The sequence below is a fragment of the Ascaphus truei genome, chromosome 7 (assembly GCF_040206685.1).
Source record: "Ascaphus truei isolate aAscTru1 chromosome 7, aAscTru1.hap1, whole genome shotgun sequence".
Taxonomy (NCBI): domain Eukaryota; kingdom Metazoa; phylum Chordata; class Amphibia; order Anura; family Ascaphidae; genus Ascaphus; species Ascaphus truei.
Window position 1 is genome coordinate 24,075,809 of NC_134489.1, and position 14,866 is coordinate 24,090,674.

Here is a 14,866-nt window from a genome sequence, read left to right on the forward strand (position 1 = left end):
GGGACCCCTCACCTGTAACTGTCTGTACCTGTAATATGTGAGCAGGGACCCCTCACATGTAACTGTCTGTGCCTGTAATATGTGAGCAGGGACCTCTCACCTGTAACTGTCTGTACCTGTAATATGTGAGCAGGGACCCCTCACCTGTAACTGTCTGTACCTGTAATATGTGAGCAGGGACCTCTCACCTGTAACTGTCTGTACCTGTAATATGTGAGCAGGGACCCCTCACCTGTAACTGTCTGTACCTGTAATATGTGAGCAGGGACCCCTCACCTGTAACTGTCTGTGCCTGTAATATGTGAGCAGGGACCTCTCACCTGTAACTGTCTGTACCTGTAATATGTGAGCAGGGACCCCTCACCTGTAACTGTCTGTACCTGTAATATGTGAGATGGGACCTCTCACCTGTAACTGTCTGTACCTGTAATATGTGAGCAGGGACCCCTCACCTGTAACTGTCTGTACCTGTAATATGTGAGCAGGGACCTCTCACCTGTAACTGTCTGTACCTGTAATATGCGAGCAGGGACCTCTCACCTGTAACTGTCTGTACCTGTAATATGTGAGCAGGGAACCCTCACCTGTAACTGTCTGTACCTGTAATATGTGAGCAGGGACCCCTCACCTGTAACTGTCTGTACCTGTAATATGTGAGCAGGGACCTCTCACCTGTAACTGTCTGTACCTGTAATATGTGAGCAGGGACCCCTCACCTGTAACTGTCTGTACCTGTAATATGTGAGCAGGGACCCCTCACCTGTAACTGTCTGTGCCTGTAATATGTGAGCAGGGACCCCTCACCTGTAACTGTCTGTACCTGTAATATGTGAGCAGGGACCCCTCACCTGTAACTGTCTGTGCCTGTAATATGTGCGCAGGGACCCCTCACCTGTAACTGTCTGTACCTGTAATATGTGAGCAGGGCCCCCTCACCTGTAACTGTCTGTACCTGTAATATGTGAGCAGGGACCCCTCACCTGTAACTGTCTGTACCTGTAATATGTGAGCAGGGACCCCTCACCTGTAACTGTCTGTACCTGTAATATGTGAGCAGGACCCCTCACCTGTAACTGTCTGTACCTGTAATATGTGTGCAGGTACCCCTCACCTGTGACTGTCCCTGTAATATAGGCGTGCAGGTACCCCTCACCTGTGACTCGTGTCTGAGCAGGGACCCCTCACCTGTAACTGTCTGTACCTGTAATATGTGAGCAGGGACCTCTCACCTGTAACTGTCTGTACCTGTAATATGTGAGCAGGGACCCCTCACCTGTAGCTGTCTGTGCCTGTAATATGTGATCAGGGAACCCCTCACCTGTAACTGTCTGTACCTGTAATATGTGAGCAGGGACCCCCCTCACCTGTAACTGTCTGTACCTGTAATATCTGAGCAGGGAACCCCTCACCTGTATCTGTCTGTACCTGTAATATGTGAGCAGGACCCCTCACCTGTAACTGTCTGTACCTGTAATATGTGAGCAGGGCCCCCTCACCTGTAACTGTCTGTACCTGTAATATGTGAGCAGGGACCCCTCACCTGTAACTGTCTGTACCTGTAATATGTGAGCAGGGACCTCTCACCTGTAACTGTCTGTAACTGTAATATGTGAGCAGGGACCCCTCACCTGTAACTGTCTGTACCTGTAATATGTGAGCAGGGACCCCTCACCTGTAACTGTCTGTACCTGTAATATGTGAGCAGGGACCCCTCACCTGTAACTGTCTGTACCTGTAATATGTGAGCAGGGACCCCTCACCTGTAACTGTCTGTACCTGTAATATGTGAGCAGGGACCCCTCACCTGTAACTGTCTGTCCCTGTAATATGTGAGCAGGGACCCCTCACCTGTAACTGTCTGCACCTGTAATATGTGAGCAGGGACCCCTCACCTGTAACTGTCTGTACCTGTAATATGTGAGCAGGACCCCCTCACCTGTAACTGTCTGTACCTGTAATATGTGAGCAGGACCCCTCACCTGTAACTGTCTGTACCTGTAATATGTGAGCAGGGACCCCTCACCTGTAACTGTCTGTCCCTGTAATATGTGAGCAGGGACCCCTCACCTGTAACTGTCTGTACCTGTAATATGTGAGCAGGACCCCTCACCTGTAACTGTCTGTAACTGTAATGTGTGAGCAGGGACCCCTCACCTGTAACTGTCTGTCCCTGTAATATGTGAGCAGGGACCCCTCACCTGTAACTGTCTGTACCTGTAATATGTGAGCAGGGACCCCCCTCACCTGTAACTGTCTGTACCTGTAATATGTGAGCAGGGACCCCTCACCTGTAACTGTCTGTACCTGTAATATGTGAGCAGGACCCCTCACCTGTAACTGTCTGTCCCTGTAATATGTGAGCAGGGACCCCTCACCTGTAACTGTCTGTACCTGTAATATGTGAGCAGGACCCCTCACCTGTAACTGTCTGTAACTGTAATGTGTGAGCAGGGACCCCTCACCTGTAACTGTCTGTACCTGTAATATATGAGCAGGGACCCCCCTCACCTGTAACTCTCTGTACCTGTAATATGTGACCAGGGACCCCCCTCACCTATAACAGTCTGTACCTGTAATATATGAGCAGGGATCCCCTCACCTGTAACTGTCTGTACCTGTAATATGTGAGCAGGGACCCCTCACCTGTAACAGTCTGTACCTGTAATATATGAGCAGGGACCCCTCACCTGTAACTGTCTGTCCCTGTAATATGTGAGCAGGGACCCCTCACCTGTAACAGTCTGTACCTGTAATATATGAGCAGGGACCCCTCACCTGTAACTGTCTGTACCTGTAATATGTGAGCAGGGCCCCCTCACCTGTAACTGTCTGTACCTGTAATATGTGAGCAGGGACCCCTCACCTGTAACTGTCTGTACCTGTAATATGTGAGCAGGGACCTCTCACCTGTAACTGTCTGTAACTGTAATATGTGAGCAGGGACCCCTCACCTGTAACTGTCTGTACCTGTAATATGTGAGCAGGGACCCCTCACCTGTAACTGTCTGTACCTGTAATATGTGAGCAGGGACTCCTCACCTGTAACTGTCTGTACCTGTAATATGTGAGCAGGGACCCCTCACCTGTAACTGTCTGTACCTGTAATATGTGAGCAGGGACCCCTCACCTGTAACTGTCTGTCCCTGTAATATGTGAGCAGGGACCCCTCACCTGTAACTGTCTGCACCTGTAATATGTGAGCAGGGACCCCTCACCTGTAACTGTCTGTACCTGTAATATGTGAGCAGGACCCCCTCATCTGTAACTGTCTGTACCTGTAATATGTGAGCAGGACCCCTCACCTGTAACTGTCTGTACCTGTAATATGTGAGCAGGGACCCCTCACCTGTAACTGTCTGTCCCTGTAATATGTGAGCAGGGACCCCTCACCTGTAACTGTCTGTACCTGTAATATGTGAGCAGGACCCCTCACCTGTAACTGTCTGTAACTGTAATGTGTGAGCAGGGACCCCTCACCTGTAACTGTCTGTCCCTGTAATATGTGAGCAGGGACCCCTCACCTGTAACTGTCTGTACCTGTAATATGTGAGCAGGGACCCCCCTCACCTGTAACTGTCTGTACCTGTAATATGTGAGCAGGGACCCCTCACCTGTAACTGTCTGTACCTGTAATATGTGAGCAGGACCCCTCACCTGTAACTGTCTGTCCCTGTAATATGTGAGCAGGGACCCCTCACCTGTAACTGTCTGTACCTGTAATATGTGAGCAGGACCCCTCACCTGTAACTGTCTGTAACTGTAATGTGTGAGCAGGGACCCCTCACCTGTAACTGTCTGTACCTGTAATATATGAGCAGGGACCCCCCTCACCTGTAACTCTCTGTACCTGTAATATGTGACCAGGGACCCCCCTCACCTATAACAGTCTGTACCTGTAATATATGAGCAGGGATCCCCTCACCTGTAACTGTCTGTACCTGTAATATGTGAGCAGGGACCCCTCACCTGTAACAGTCTGTACCTGTAATATATGAGCAGGGACCCCTCACCTGTAACTGTCTGTCCCTGTAATATGTGAGCAGGGACCCCTCACCTGTAACAGTCTGTACCTGTAATATATGAGCAGGGACCCCTCACCTGTAACTGTCTGTACCTGTAATATGTGAGCAGGGACCCCTCACCTGTAACAGTCTGTACCTGTAATATATGAGCAGGATCCCCTCACCTGTAACTGTCTGTCCCTGTAATATGTGAGCAGGGACCCCCCTCACCTGTAACAGTCTGTCCCTGTAATATGTGAGCAGGGACCTCTCACCTGTAACTGTCTGTACCTGGAATATGTGAGCAGGGACTCCTCACCTGTAACTGTCTGTACCTGTAATATGTGAGCAGGGACCCCTCACCTGTAACTGTCTGTACAGTACCTGTAATATGTGAGCAGGGACCCCTCACCTGTAACAGTCTGTACCTGTAATATATGAGCAGGGACCCCTCACCTGTAACTGTCTGTCCCTGTAATATGTGAGCAGGGACCCCCCTCACCTGTAACAGTCTGTCCCTGTAATATGTGAGCAGGGACCTCTCACCTGTAACTGTCTGTCCCTGTAATATGTGAGCAGGGACCCCCCTCACCTGTAACTGCCTGTCCCTGTAATATGTGAGCAGGGACCCCTCACCTGTAACTGTCTGTACCTGGAATATGTGAGCAGGGACCCCTCACCTGTAACAGTCTGTACCTGTAATATATGAGCAGGGACCCCCCTCACCTGTAACTGTCTGTACCTGTAATATGTGAGCAGGGACCCCCTCACCTGTAACTGTCTGTACATGTAATATGTGAGCAGGGACCCCTCACCTGTAACTGTCTGTACCTGTAATATGTGAGCAGGGACCCCCTCACCTGTAACTGTCTGTACCTGTAATATGTGAGCAGGGACCCCCCTCACCTGTAACAGTCTGTACCTGTAATATGTGAGCAGGGACCCCTCACCTGTAACTGTCTCTACCTGTAATATGTGAGCAGGGACCCCTCACCTGTAACTGTCTCTACCTGTAATATGTGAGCAGGGACCCCTCACCTGTAACTGTCTCTACCTGTAATATGTGAGCAGGGACCCCTCACCTGTAACAGTCTGTACCTGTAATATATGAGCAGGGACCCCTCACCTGTAACTGTCTGTACCTGAAATATGTGAGCAGGGACCCCTCACCTGTAACTGTCTGTACCTGGAATATGTGAGCAGGATCCCCTCACCTGTAACTGTCTGTACCTGGAATATGTGAGCAGGGACCCCTCACCTGTAACAGTCTGTACCTGTAATATGTGAGCAGGGACCCCTCACCTGTAACTGTCTGTACCTGTAATATGTGAGCAGGGACCCCTCACCTGTAACAGTCTGTACCTGTAATATATGAGCAGGGACCCCTCACCTGTAACTGTCTGTACCTGTAATATGTGAGCAGGGACCCCTCACCTGTAACAGTCTGTACCTGTAATATATGAGCAGGGACCCCTCACCTGTAACTGTCTGTCCCTGTAATATGTGAGCAGGGACCCCCCTCACCTGTAACAGTCTGTCCCTGTAATATGTGAGCAGGGACCCCTCACCTGTAACTGTCTGTACCTGTAATATGTGAGCAGGGACCCCTCACCTGTAACTGTCTGTACCTGTAATATGTGAGCAGGGACCTCTCACCTGTAACTGTACCTGTAATATGTGAGCAGGGACCTCTCACCTGTAACTGTCTGTACCTGTAATATGTGAGCAGGGACCCCCCTCACCTGTAACTGTCTGTACCTGTAATATGTGAGCAGGGACCCCCCTCACCTGTAACTGTCTGTACCTGTAATATGTGAGCAGGGACCCCTCACCTGTAACTGTCTGTACCTGTAATATGTGAGCAGGGACCTCTCACCTGTAACTGTCTGTACCTGTAATATGTGAGCAGGGACCCCCCTCACCTGTAACTGTCTGTACCTGTAATATGTGAGCAGGGACCCCTCACCTGTAACTGTCTGTACCTGTAATATGTGAGCAGGGACCCCTCCCCTGTAACTGTCTGTACCTGTAATATGTGAGCAGGGACCCCTCACCTGTAACTGTCTGTACCTGTAATATGTGAGCAGGGACCCCTCACCTGTAGCTGTCTGTACCTGTAATATGTGAGCAGGGACCTCTCACCTGTAACTGTCTGTACCTGTAATATGTGAGCAGGGACCCCTCACCTGTAACTGTCTGTACCTGTAATATGTGAGCAGGGACCCATCACCTGTAACTGTCTGTACCTGTAATATGTGAGCAGGGACCCCTCTCCTGTAACTGTCTGTACCTGTAATATGTGAACAGGGACCCCTCACCTGTAACTGTCTGTACCTGTAATATGTGAGCAGGGACCCCTCACCTGTAACTGTCTGTACCTGTAATATGTGAGCAGGGACCCCTCCCCTGTAACTGTCTGTACCTGTAATATGTGAGCAGGGACCCCTCACCTGTAACTGTCGGTACCTGTAATATATGTGAGCAGGGACCCCTCCCCTGTAACTGTCTGTACCTGTAATATGTGAGCAGGGACCCCTCACCTGTAACTGTCTGTACCTGTAATATGTGAGCAGGGACCCCCTCACCTGTAACAGTCTGTACCTGTAATATGTGAGCAGGACCCCTCACCTGTAACTGTCTGTACCTGTAATATGTGAGCAGGACCCCTCACCTGTAACTGTCTGTACCTGTAATATGTGAGCAGGGACCCCTCACCTGTAACTGTCTGTACCTGTAACTCGTGTCTGAGCAGTGTCCCCTCACCTGTTCCTTCTATGTTATTAATGTTAACCCCAACTCTTTGCCCTCTCTGCAGCTGCCCGGTGTCTCTGGTTTGCTGACCAGGGAAGTGACATCTGGTGACAGGAGAGGGATGTACAGGACATGACACCCTGAGGGAGGGGTACGTTCCAGGATGGCTGCACAGAAGATCCGATCAGCGAATGCCAACGGCCTCCCGCGCTGCAAGTCCGAGGGGACCCTGATTGACTTCAGCAGCGGGCTTCCCGACCCCAGCCTCTGTGAGGTCAAAGGTCAGAGTTCTGTACACACAGGGTGGGGGAGGGGTGGGTGCATGCAGTTTACTCTGAATAATAAACATGCGGCCTGGTATAATTACCTCTGCATCACTATACACCTTCCCTATCCTGAAGAGCTTACAATCTAACTCATTGAATATGGTGGCTCGTTAAACCCTGCCCACTGCACTGTGCTCTTGCCCCCTCTGACCTTGAAGGGGTTAAGGACCATGCACACATGTATTTGCTCAGCATGGGGAACTCCTGGGGGCAAACAAGCACCTCTCCCAACACACCAAGTGACTGAGTTTGTGCCCTGGGATCTTAGCCACTTACCGAGGTCACCTTATCGTAGAGACCCCGCCCCGAGCGCGTTCCCGGCCCCTCTTACCCACAGGTGTCCCGTATTATGTGCGGGCGGAATAATGCACTGCACCCTGTCATCTCCGGTATTGTACTAGATTGTACTAGATACTGTCCATCCAGCCTCTGCAGGTTGTGTGTGTGTGTGTATATAATACACACACACACACTAAGTGGTTTTGTATTGTCGGTCCCCTATCCGTGGGGTGCTGTGTGCAGCTCTCTCCTGCATGGTGGGAGCAGGTGGAAGTGAGCACAGTAATAACAAAGGTACTGGTTGGAGCTGTTAGATTTTCACTGGAAGGGATAGACACCGTGTCTCTGTCACCCTGTGGTGGGAGAGACACACTGGTGGGGATACCGGTCGACTACTGTATGTGCAATGTCTCCCTGCAGAGAGAGGGACAGTCTTGTGTGTCACCTGGAGGTGTTGGGCATTAACTGTGTGGGATACATCTCATCCTTTGTGTCACCATGTGGTGTTGGGAACAGGCTGGATGTTATATATTTTCATTGTGTAACCCTGTAGTTAAAAAAAAAAACCCCAAAAAACCCAACTCAATTGGATATTGGTTCTGTGTGTTACTGTATCACCCTTCAGTATTGGAGACAAGCTGGATGGGATGGACATTCTGTGCAGTGTTGGGAGGGGGAGGGGGAAGACATATGCCGTGTTGGGAACTGCGTGGGGGATGCAGGTTTCTGCTTCATCTCACTGCCTCTCTTCTCTTCCCCCTTTTCAGTGCTGTCCCCTAGCTCCCTGCGCATCAATGACCCTGCGTCCCTGGAGAACGTGAAGGAGGTGGTCGCCATCAAGGACTATTGCCCCAACAACTTCACCACCCTAAAGTTCTCCAAGGGGGAGCACTTGTACGTGCTGGACACCTCGGGGGGCGACTGGTGGTATGCTCACAACAGCACAGAGATGGGTTACATCCCGTCCGCCTACGTGCAACCACTCAACTACCGCAACTCGTCCCTCAGCGACAGCGGCATGATTGATAGTCTTCTAGAAAGTGCAGATGAGGGGATGAAGGAGCTGGATCTCCTGGGAGACTGGACTGACGCCCTCAACCAGAACTCTGCCAAAACACAACACAACAACCCCTTCCTGCGTTCCTCCCTCTCCAACCCCTTCCTGAATGGGCTGCTGGTGGCCCAGCCATGTGTGGCTCCGGAGACCAGCAGCACAGTGGATTTGCTGCTCTTTGACCACGACGTTCTTTCCCACGACGGTTCTGGTTCAGCAGAAACCAGCACAGACGCATTACTGGACTTTCTCCCCCACACCGGTCACCCTCAAACGACTGAAGCGCCAGCACCCGTGAGGAGAGACAACCCATTCTTCCGGAGCAAGCGTTCTTACAGCCTCTCCGAGCTGTCTGTCCTCCAGTCCAAGTCTGAGAGTCCGGCCACGGGCAGCTTCTTCGCCGGCCTCAAGTCTCCGGCGCCCGAGCAGTTCCAGAGCAGGGAGGACTTCCGAACCGCGTGGCTCAACCACCGTAAGCTGGCCCGGTCCTGCCACGATCTGGACCTGCTGGGTCAGAACCCTGGCTGGGGTCAGACGCAGCCTGTGGAGACCAGCATCGTCTGCAGGCTGGACAGCTCGGGGGGTGCCGTGCAGCTGCCGGACACCAGCATCAGCATCCACGTCCCAGATGGACATGTGGCCCCTGGGGAGACCCAGCAGATTTCCCTAAAAGCCCTGTTGGACCCGCCTCTGGAACTGAACAGTGACAAGTGCAGCACGGTCAGCCCTGTGCTAGAGGTTAAGCTCAGCAACATGGAGGTGCAGAGCTTCATCACCCTGGAGATGAAAGTCTCTGCACATCTGCGCAACAATGTTGCCCCAGAGAACGGGGCCGGGATTAAGTGCTTACGGAGTGACTGCAAGGAAGGGCCCTATAGCCTGGTGCCACAAAGCTACATGTATGGGGACACCGTCCAGGTGCAGCTGGGCAACCTGGAGCCATGTATGTACGTGGCAATGGTGGCCCAAGGACAGAGCATTGTGTATCCTTCCACGGTTTGGGAATACATCAGTAAGCGGGTCACCGTGGCGCTGTACGGCCCCAAACACATACACCCCTCGTTCAAAGCCGTGGTGGCTATATTCGGCCATGACTGCACCCCCAAAACTCTGCTGGTCAGCGAGGTGGTTCAGCATGTCTTTGGGTCGGCTCCAGTGACCCTGCAGCTGTGGGGGAAGCAGCAGTTTGTCCTGAACAAGCCCCAAGACCTGAAGCTTTGCCTCTTCTCCAACATGAGTAACTACAGAGTAGAGGCCGGGGACCAGGGTAAGATGGTACGAGGGTTCCAGCTCAAGCTGGGCAAGGTCAGCCGGCTCATCTTCCCCATCAACTGCCAAGACCCTGCCCAGCTCTCGGACTTTACGCTCAGGGTACAGGTGAGAGACGAGGAAGGAGGTATCCTGTCCCAGTTCTGCGTCCAGACCCCTCAGCCACCTCCCAAAACCGGACTCCGATCCACAGGGCCGAGGAGGTTCCTGAAGAAGAAGGAGGTAGGAAAGATTATCCTGTCGCCTCTGGCGGTCACCTGCAAGTACCCCACCTTCCAAGACCGTCTGGTGAGCAACCTGAAATATGGGAAGCTGCTGAAGACGGTGGTGAGGCAGAGCAAGAACCACTACCTGCTGGAGTACAAGAAAGGGGACGTGGTAGGTCTACTGAGTGAGGAGAAGATCCGGTTGAAGGGGCAGCTGTGGACCAAGGAGTGGTACATTGGGTATTACCAGGGCAAAGTGGGCCTAGTCCATGCCAAGAATGTGTTGGTGGTGGGGAAGGCGAAGTCCAGCTTCTTCTCTGGCCCCGAGCTGACCACGGGCATTCTGCTGGAGCAGATCCTGCGCCCCTGCAAGTTCCTGACCTACATCTACGCCTCGGTGCGGACCCTACTGATGGAGAACATTGGCAGCTGGCGCTCCTTCGCCGACGCGCTGGGCTACGGGAACCTGCCCCTCTCCTACTTCTGCCGAGCTGAGCCGGAAAGTGAGCCCGAGAGGGTGGCGTCGGTGCTGGAGAAGCTGAAGGAGGAGTGCAACAACAACGAGGCCAAGGAGAAGAAATCCTTCCAGAAGGAGCTGATGTCGGTAAGACGGCTTCCTGCACATGGTCCTCCCACCCGCTCTGTGTGATTTGTTAGCAAGGGGTCTGTGTCATATCATCAACACTGACACATTGTAACACATTTGGCCATGTTTACCAACTGGTGCTACTTCAGAAGACGCCTTCCAGTGAAGATCTCTTCTGGGCAAGTGAATGTGCCCGAAGGTCCTTGTGTAATCGCACTGCTTGGTGGATATGGTCCATTGTGTGTTACAATGTAAATAATTCGTATCATTGTTACACTATTTCCCCCCTTACCTTCAGTGTGTGGCTTCTTTCTGCCCCTGTATTGTTTGATGTTTCTTGGTGCAATGTACTATGCTAAATATTATACTGCTGTCCCCCCCATGTACATATCGTTACAAATATTATACTTGTGGTGGGATATTGCTGTGACATATCCCATAATATAATAATACAAGTGTTGCTTGTCACTGTATCACACTAATAATTCCGTTAGCACCACTATAATTCATTAGCAGTGTGTGACGTCAACTCATTACTCATCTCACACTTCGGTTATTCTGCGACTTGGTCCCTATCATGGGAGGCAGGGCGTGGAGTGTCGTTTTCAGGATACCCCTGCTTCAGCACAGGCGGCTCAATCAGTCTGTGCTTCAGCACAGGTTGCTAAATCAGTCCCAGCTTCAGTACAGGTGGCTTTATCCTTTGAGCCACCTGTGCTGACGCAGGGATATCCTGAAAACCTGACCTGTTGGTGGCCTTGAGGACTGGATTGGGCCACACCTGCATTAATGCATCTAAGCCAGGCCATAGGAGAGAGGTGCTGTATTTTTAATGCCAGTAACGTGGCTCTCTCCCAATGACAGACCCGTTTCTCTTTGGCCGCTGTCTCTGTCACACAAACAGTGACAGCCTGGCACAGAAGGCAGTGTTGTGTGTTGACATGTAAACAGACTGACTCATCCTGGCAGCCTCTAAAGGTCCCCACAGACCATCCATAAACGTAAATACAAACTACACAGCGGCACATACATGTGCACAGAGGCAGACACGCGCAGGTCCACGCACACAGACACACGCAGGTCCACGCACACAGACACACGCAGGTCCACGCACACAGACACGCGCAGGTCCACGCACACAGACACGCGCAGGTCCACGCACACAGACACGCGCAGGTCCACGCACACAGACACGCGCAGGTCCACGCACACAGACACACGCAGGTCCACGCACACAGACACGCGCAGGTCCACGCACACAGACACGCAGCCCTCTCCGGCCCTTTTTACTGGAGGACACCTGACATGGGAACTCGGGCTCGCACATTTTTTGATGTACAAATATCACAGGCTTCGGGGACCACGGGATGTGATGATGAAAGCTGCACACTTATCTGTGTGACCCTCGGCACTGCCAAAGCTTTGGGGACAATCTGTGCTGATTCCCCTTAGCTTCCTTATGGACACGCAACATGTTGCTCTGTACAGGACAGGCTCTCCAATCTCAAAAGCTTGCATTTTAATAGCTCAACGTTTTGGCTCCAGCTACAGCTCTTGATAGAGGCTCCAGAATCGATGGAGCCAAAACGTTGAGCTATTAAAATTCACGGTTTGCTGACTGAAGGTGACGTTACACAGTAGATGAGGTTGAAACAAGACATATGTCCAAGTTCAACCAAGGCTAAATTTAGACAACAGATTCTTTATCCTATATCCGTATTTACAGTATATTGATCCAGAGGAAGGCAAACACAAAACCCCAGTGATATATCATCCAATGATATCTCATAAGGGCAATAAATTCCTCCCAGACCTTGTAGCACCTCTCACTGTGCCCATGTCTCTCTCACTCTCTCACACACACTCTCTCTCGCTCTCGCGCACTCTCTCGCGCACTCTCTCGCGCACTCTCTCGCGCACTCTCTCGCGCACTCTCTCGCGCACTCTCTCGCGCACTCTCTCGCGCACTCTCTCGCGCACTCGCTCTCTCGTGCACTCGCTCTCGCACACTCGCTCTCTCTCTCTCGCACACTCGCTCTCTCTCTCTCGCACACTCGCTCTCTCTCTCTCGCACACTCGCTCTCTCTCTCTCGCACACTCGTGCTCTCGCACACTCGCTCTCTCTCTCTCTCTCGCACACTCGCTCTCTCGCACGCTCGCTCTCTCGCTCTCGCACGCTCGCTCTGTCGCTCTCGCACACTCGCTCTCGCACTCGCGCTCTCGCACTCGCGCTCTCGCACTCTCGCTCACTCGCTCTCTCGCTCACTCGCTCTTTTGCTCTCGCACACTCGCTCTCGCACACTCGCTCTCGCACACTCGCTCTCGCACACTCGTTCTCGCACACTCGTTCTCGCACACTCGCTCTCGCACACTCGCTCTCGCACACTCGCTCTCACGTATTCTCTGCTCCTTGCAGGCTTTGCTGAGGATAGACTGTCAGGGGCTGGTGGTGCGTCTCATCCAGGACTTTGTTCTGCTCACCACGGCGGTGGAGGTTGCCCAGCGCTGGAGAGAATTGGCTGAGAAACTGGCCAAGGTGTCCAGGCAGCAGATGGACGGTTACGAAGCCCCTCACAGAGACAAGAATGGGCTGCTGGACAGCGAGGTGAGGAGGGGGCAGGGAGCAGAGCTTCATGTGTCTGCGGGGATTGCATGAGGAACCGTGGCAAAAGCGGCCATATTTATTTTTTAAACAACTGAAATATACATATTGACAACCACGAGTGTGATAAAGATGGTGTGCATGACACAGACATAATCAATCGGTGCTGTAAGAGTAATTTTGGGGGGAACAGAGGTAAAGTCCCTTGCCCAAAGTCTCAAGGAACTGATGCTGGCTTCCAAATTGAACGTTTTCCACTTCAGAAGCCAGCAACTTCACCACACACGGCTCCTACAGGAAGCCCTTTCATTTGACAATGGATCTTAATATATATTCTGTTTCCTTTCCCTCCTTTTTTTTTTTTCCCTTTCCCCTCTGCTCTTCTCCTCCCTTCTGCTCTCATCACTCTCCCCACCTCCTCCTTTTTCCCGTCTCCATTTCTCCTTTCCTTTATCTTCATCCCTCATTCTATCCCCCCCATGACTCCTACCTCTTCCCTCCCTCCCCTTTTTTTTCCTCTGTCACCCCCTGCCTCTTTCATGCTTCCTTGTTTTTTGTTCATTCCCTCTCCCTCCATCATTGCCCCTGCAGGCCATGTGGAAGCCGGCTTATGACTTCCTCCTGACATGGAGCTCTCAGATCGGGGACAGTTACCGAGACGTAATCCAGGAGCTGCACACCGGCCTGGACCGAATGCGTAGCCCCATCACCAAGCGCTGGAAGCACCTGACGGGGACCCTCATCCTGGTCAATTCCCTGGAGACCCTGCGATCCGCCGCCTTCAGCACCCAGGAGCCGGACGACTGTGTTATCTGAGCGCGGCCCACCCGTAGGCAGGAATGGAGCTGGAGTTCGGACCTCCCCTGGGGGTCTGTGTATCGAGCGACCCGGCTGCTGCCGTGGCATTTATCTGCACCAAATGAAGGGGACTTGTGTCTAGTTTTACACAACCTGGTGCGCAGTTCTCAGGGCGATTTTCCTATGACTCCTGTTTGATATATTCCCGATCTAACATCGGCAGCCGCTAACTCCTGTCGCGTCACCGATTTTTTTATTGATGCCGACTCGGGTTGATTCTCTGCAACAAGGTAACAGAGGAAAAAAAGTTTTTGAAAGCTTGATACACAGGCCCCAGCCCCCATAGTGCAGCCCAGAACTGCTTCATGCTGTGACTCGTGGGGGGGGAAGAAGTTAATAGTCTTGATAAATTCGGACACGAGCCAAAGCCACTGGACGGCGTTTGGTGTCCCGGAGAGGCCCCTCACCCTGGGGAATGACTGGATTAACACGAATTGAATGCACATTTATTAGAAAAACACCCAGGAAAATGGAAAAACTCACTTTTTGTTTCTTTTCTAAGATTTTTTTTTTTTTTTTTTTGCACCTCCAAACGCCTGTAAGTTTTTTATATACAAGCGCTGACTGGCGATCCAGACACCCCGGGTCCCACGCCTGCGCGTCCCTTTCTCTAGCTGCGCAGGGAGGATCTCGGATAGTTTTTGTTACCATGTGTTTTTATTAAATTATCTCTTCGGCTAACGAGCACGGCGATTGGTGTGTGTATATGTATTTAAATCTGGGAGCTCTCCTTGCGACTCTGCACACACGCGACACCTTCAGTACAAAGGCTCTGGTGGGATCGGGGGGGCACGAGCACCTGTTATAGCAATAAATCTCTACAGGAGTCGGGTTATCGATAGATAATGACAGCCCCTAAAAGGGGACACGACCAGGGTAACCCAACTCCAGCAGAGCACTCTGTCCATGAAACCACTTGGCTTCTAAATCCCTG

The 14,866-nt window shown here is 51.9% G+C and overlaps 1 protein-coding gene across 1 annotated transcript in view; it reads left to right on the forward strand.

Annotated features, from left to right (window-relative positions):
• The window catches only part of SH3BP4 (SH3 domain binding protein 4), a 32,447-nt gene extending 17,831 nt beyond the window's left edge, over positions 1 to 14,616 (forward strand). The window contains exons 2-5 of the mRNA XM_075607357.1: positions 6,817 to 7,033; positions 8,125 to 10,490; positions 12,889 to 13,077; positions 13,666 to 14,616. Coding sequence (XP_075463472.1) covers positions 6,916 to 7,033; positions 8,125 to 10,490; positions 12,889 to 13,077; positions 13,666 to 13,890 — 2,898 coding nt within the window. The 5' untranslated portion in view covers positions 6,817 to 6,915 and the 3' untranslated portion in view covers positions 13,891 to 14,616. The remainder of the gene's footprint in view (positions 1 to 6,816; positions 7,034 to 8,124; positions 10,491 to 12,888; positions 13,078 to 13,665) is intronic.
• Positions 14,617 to 14,866: the final 250 nt, after the last annotated feature.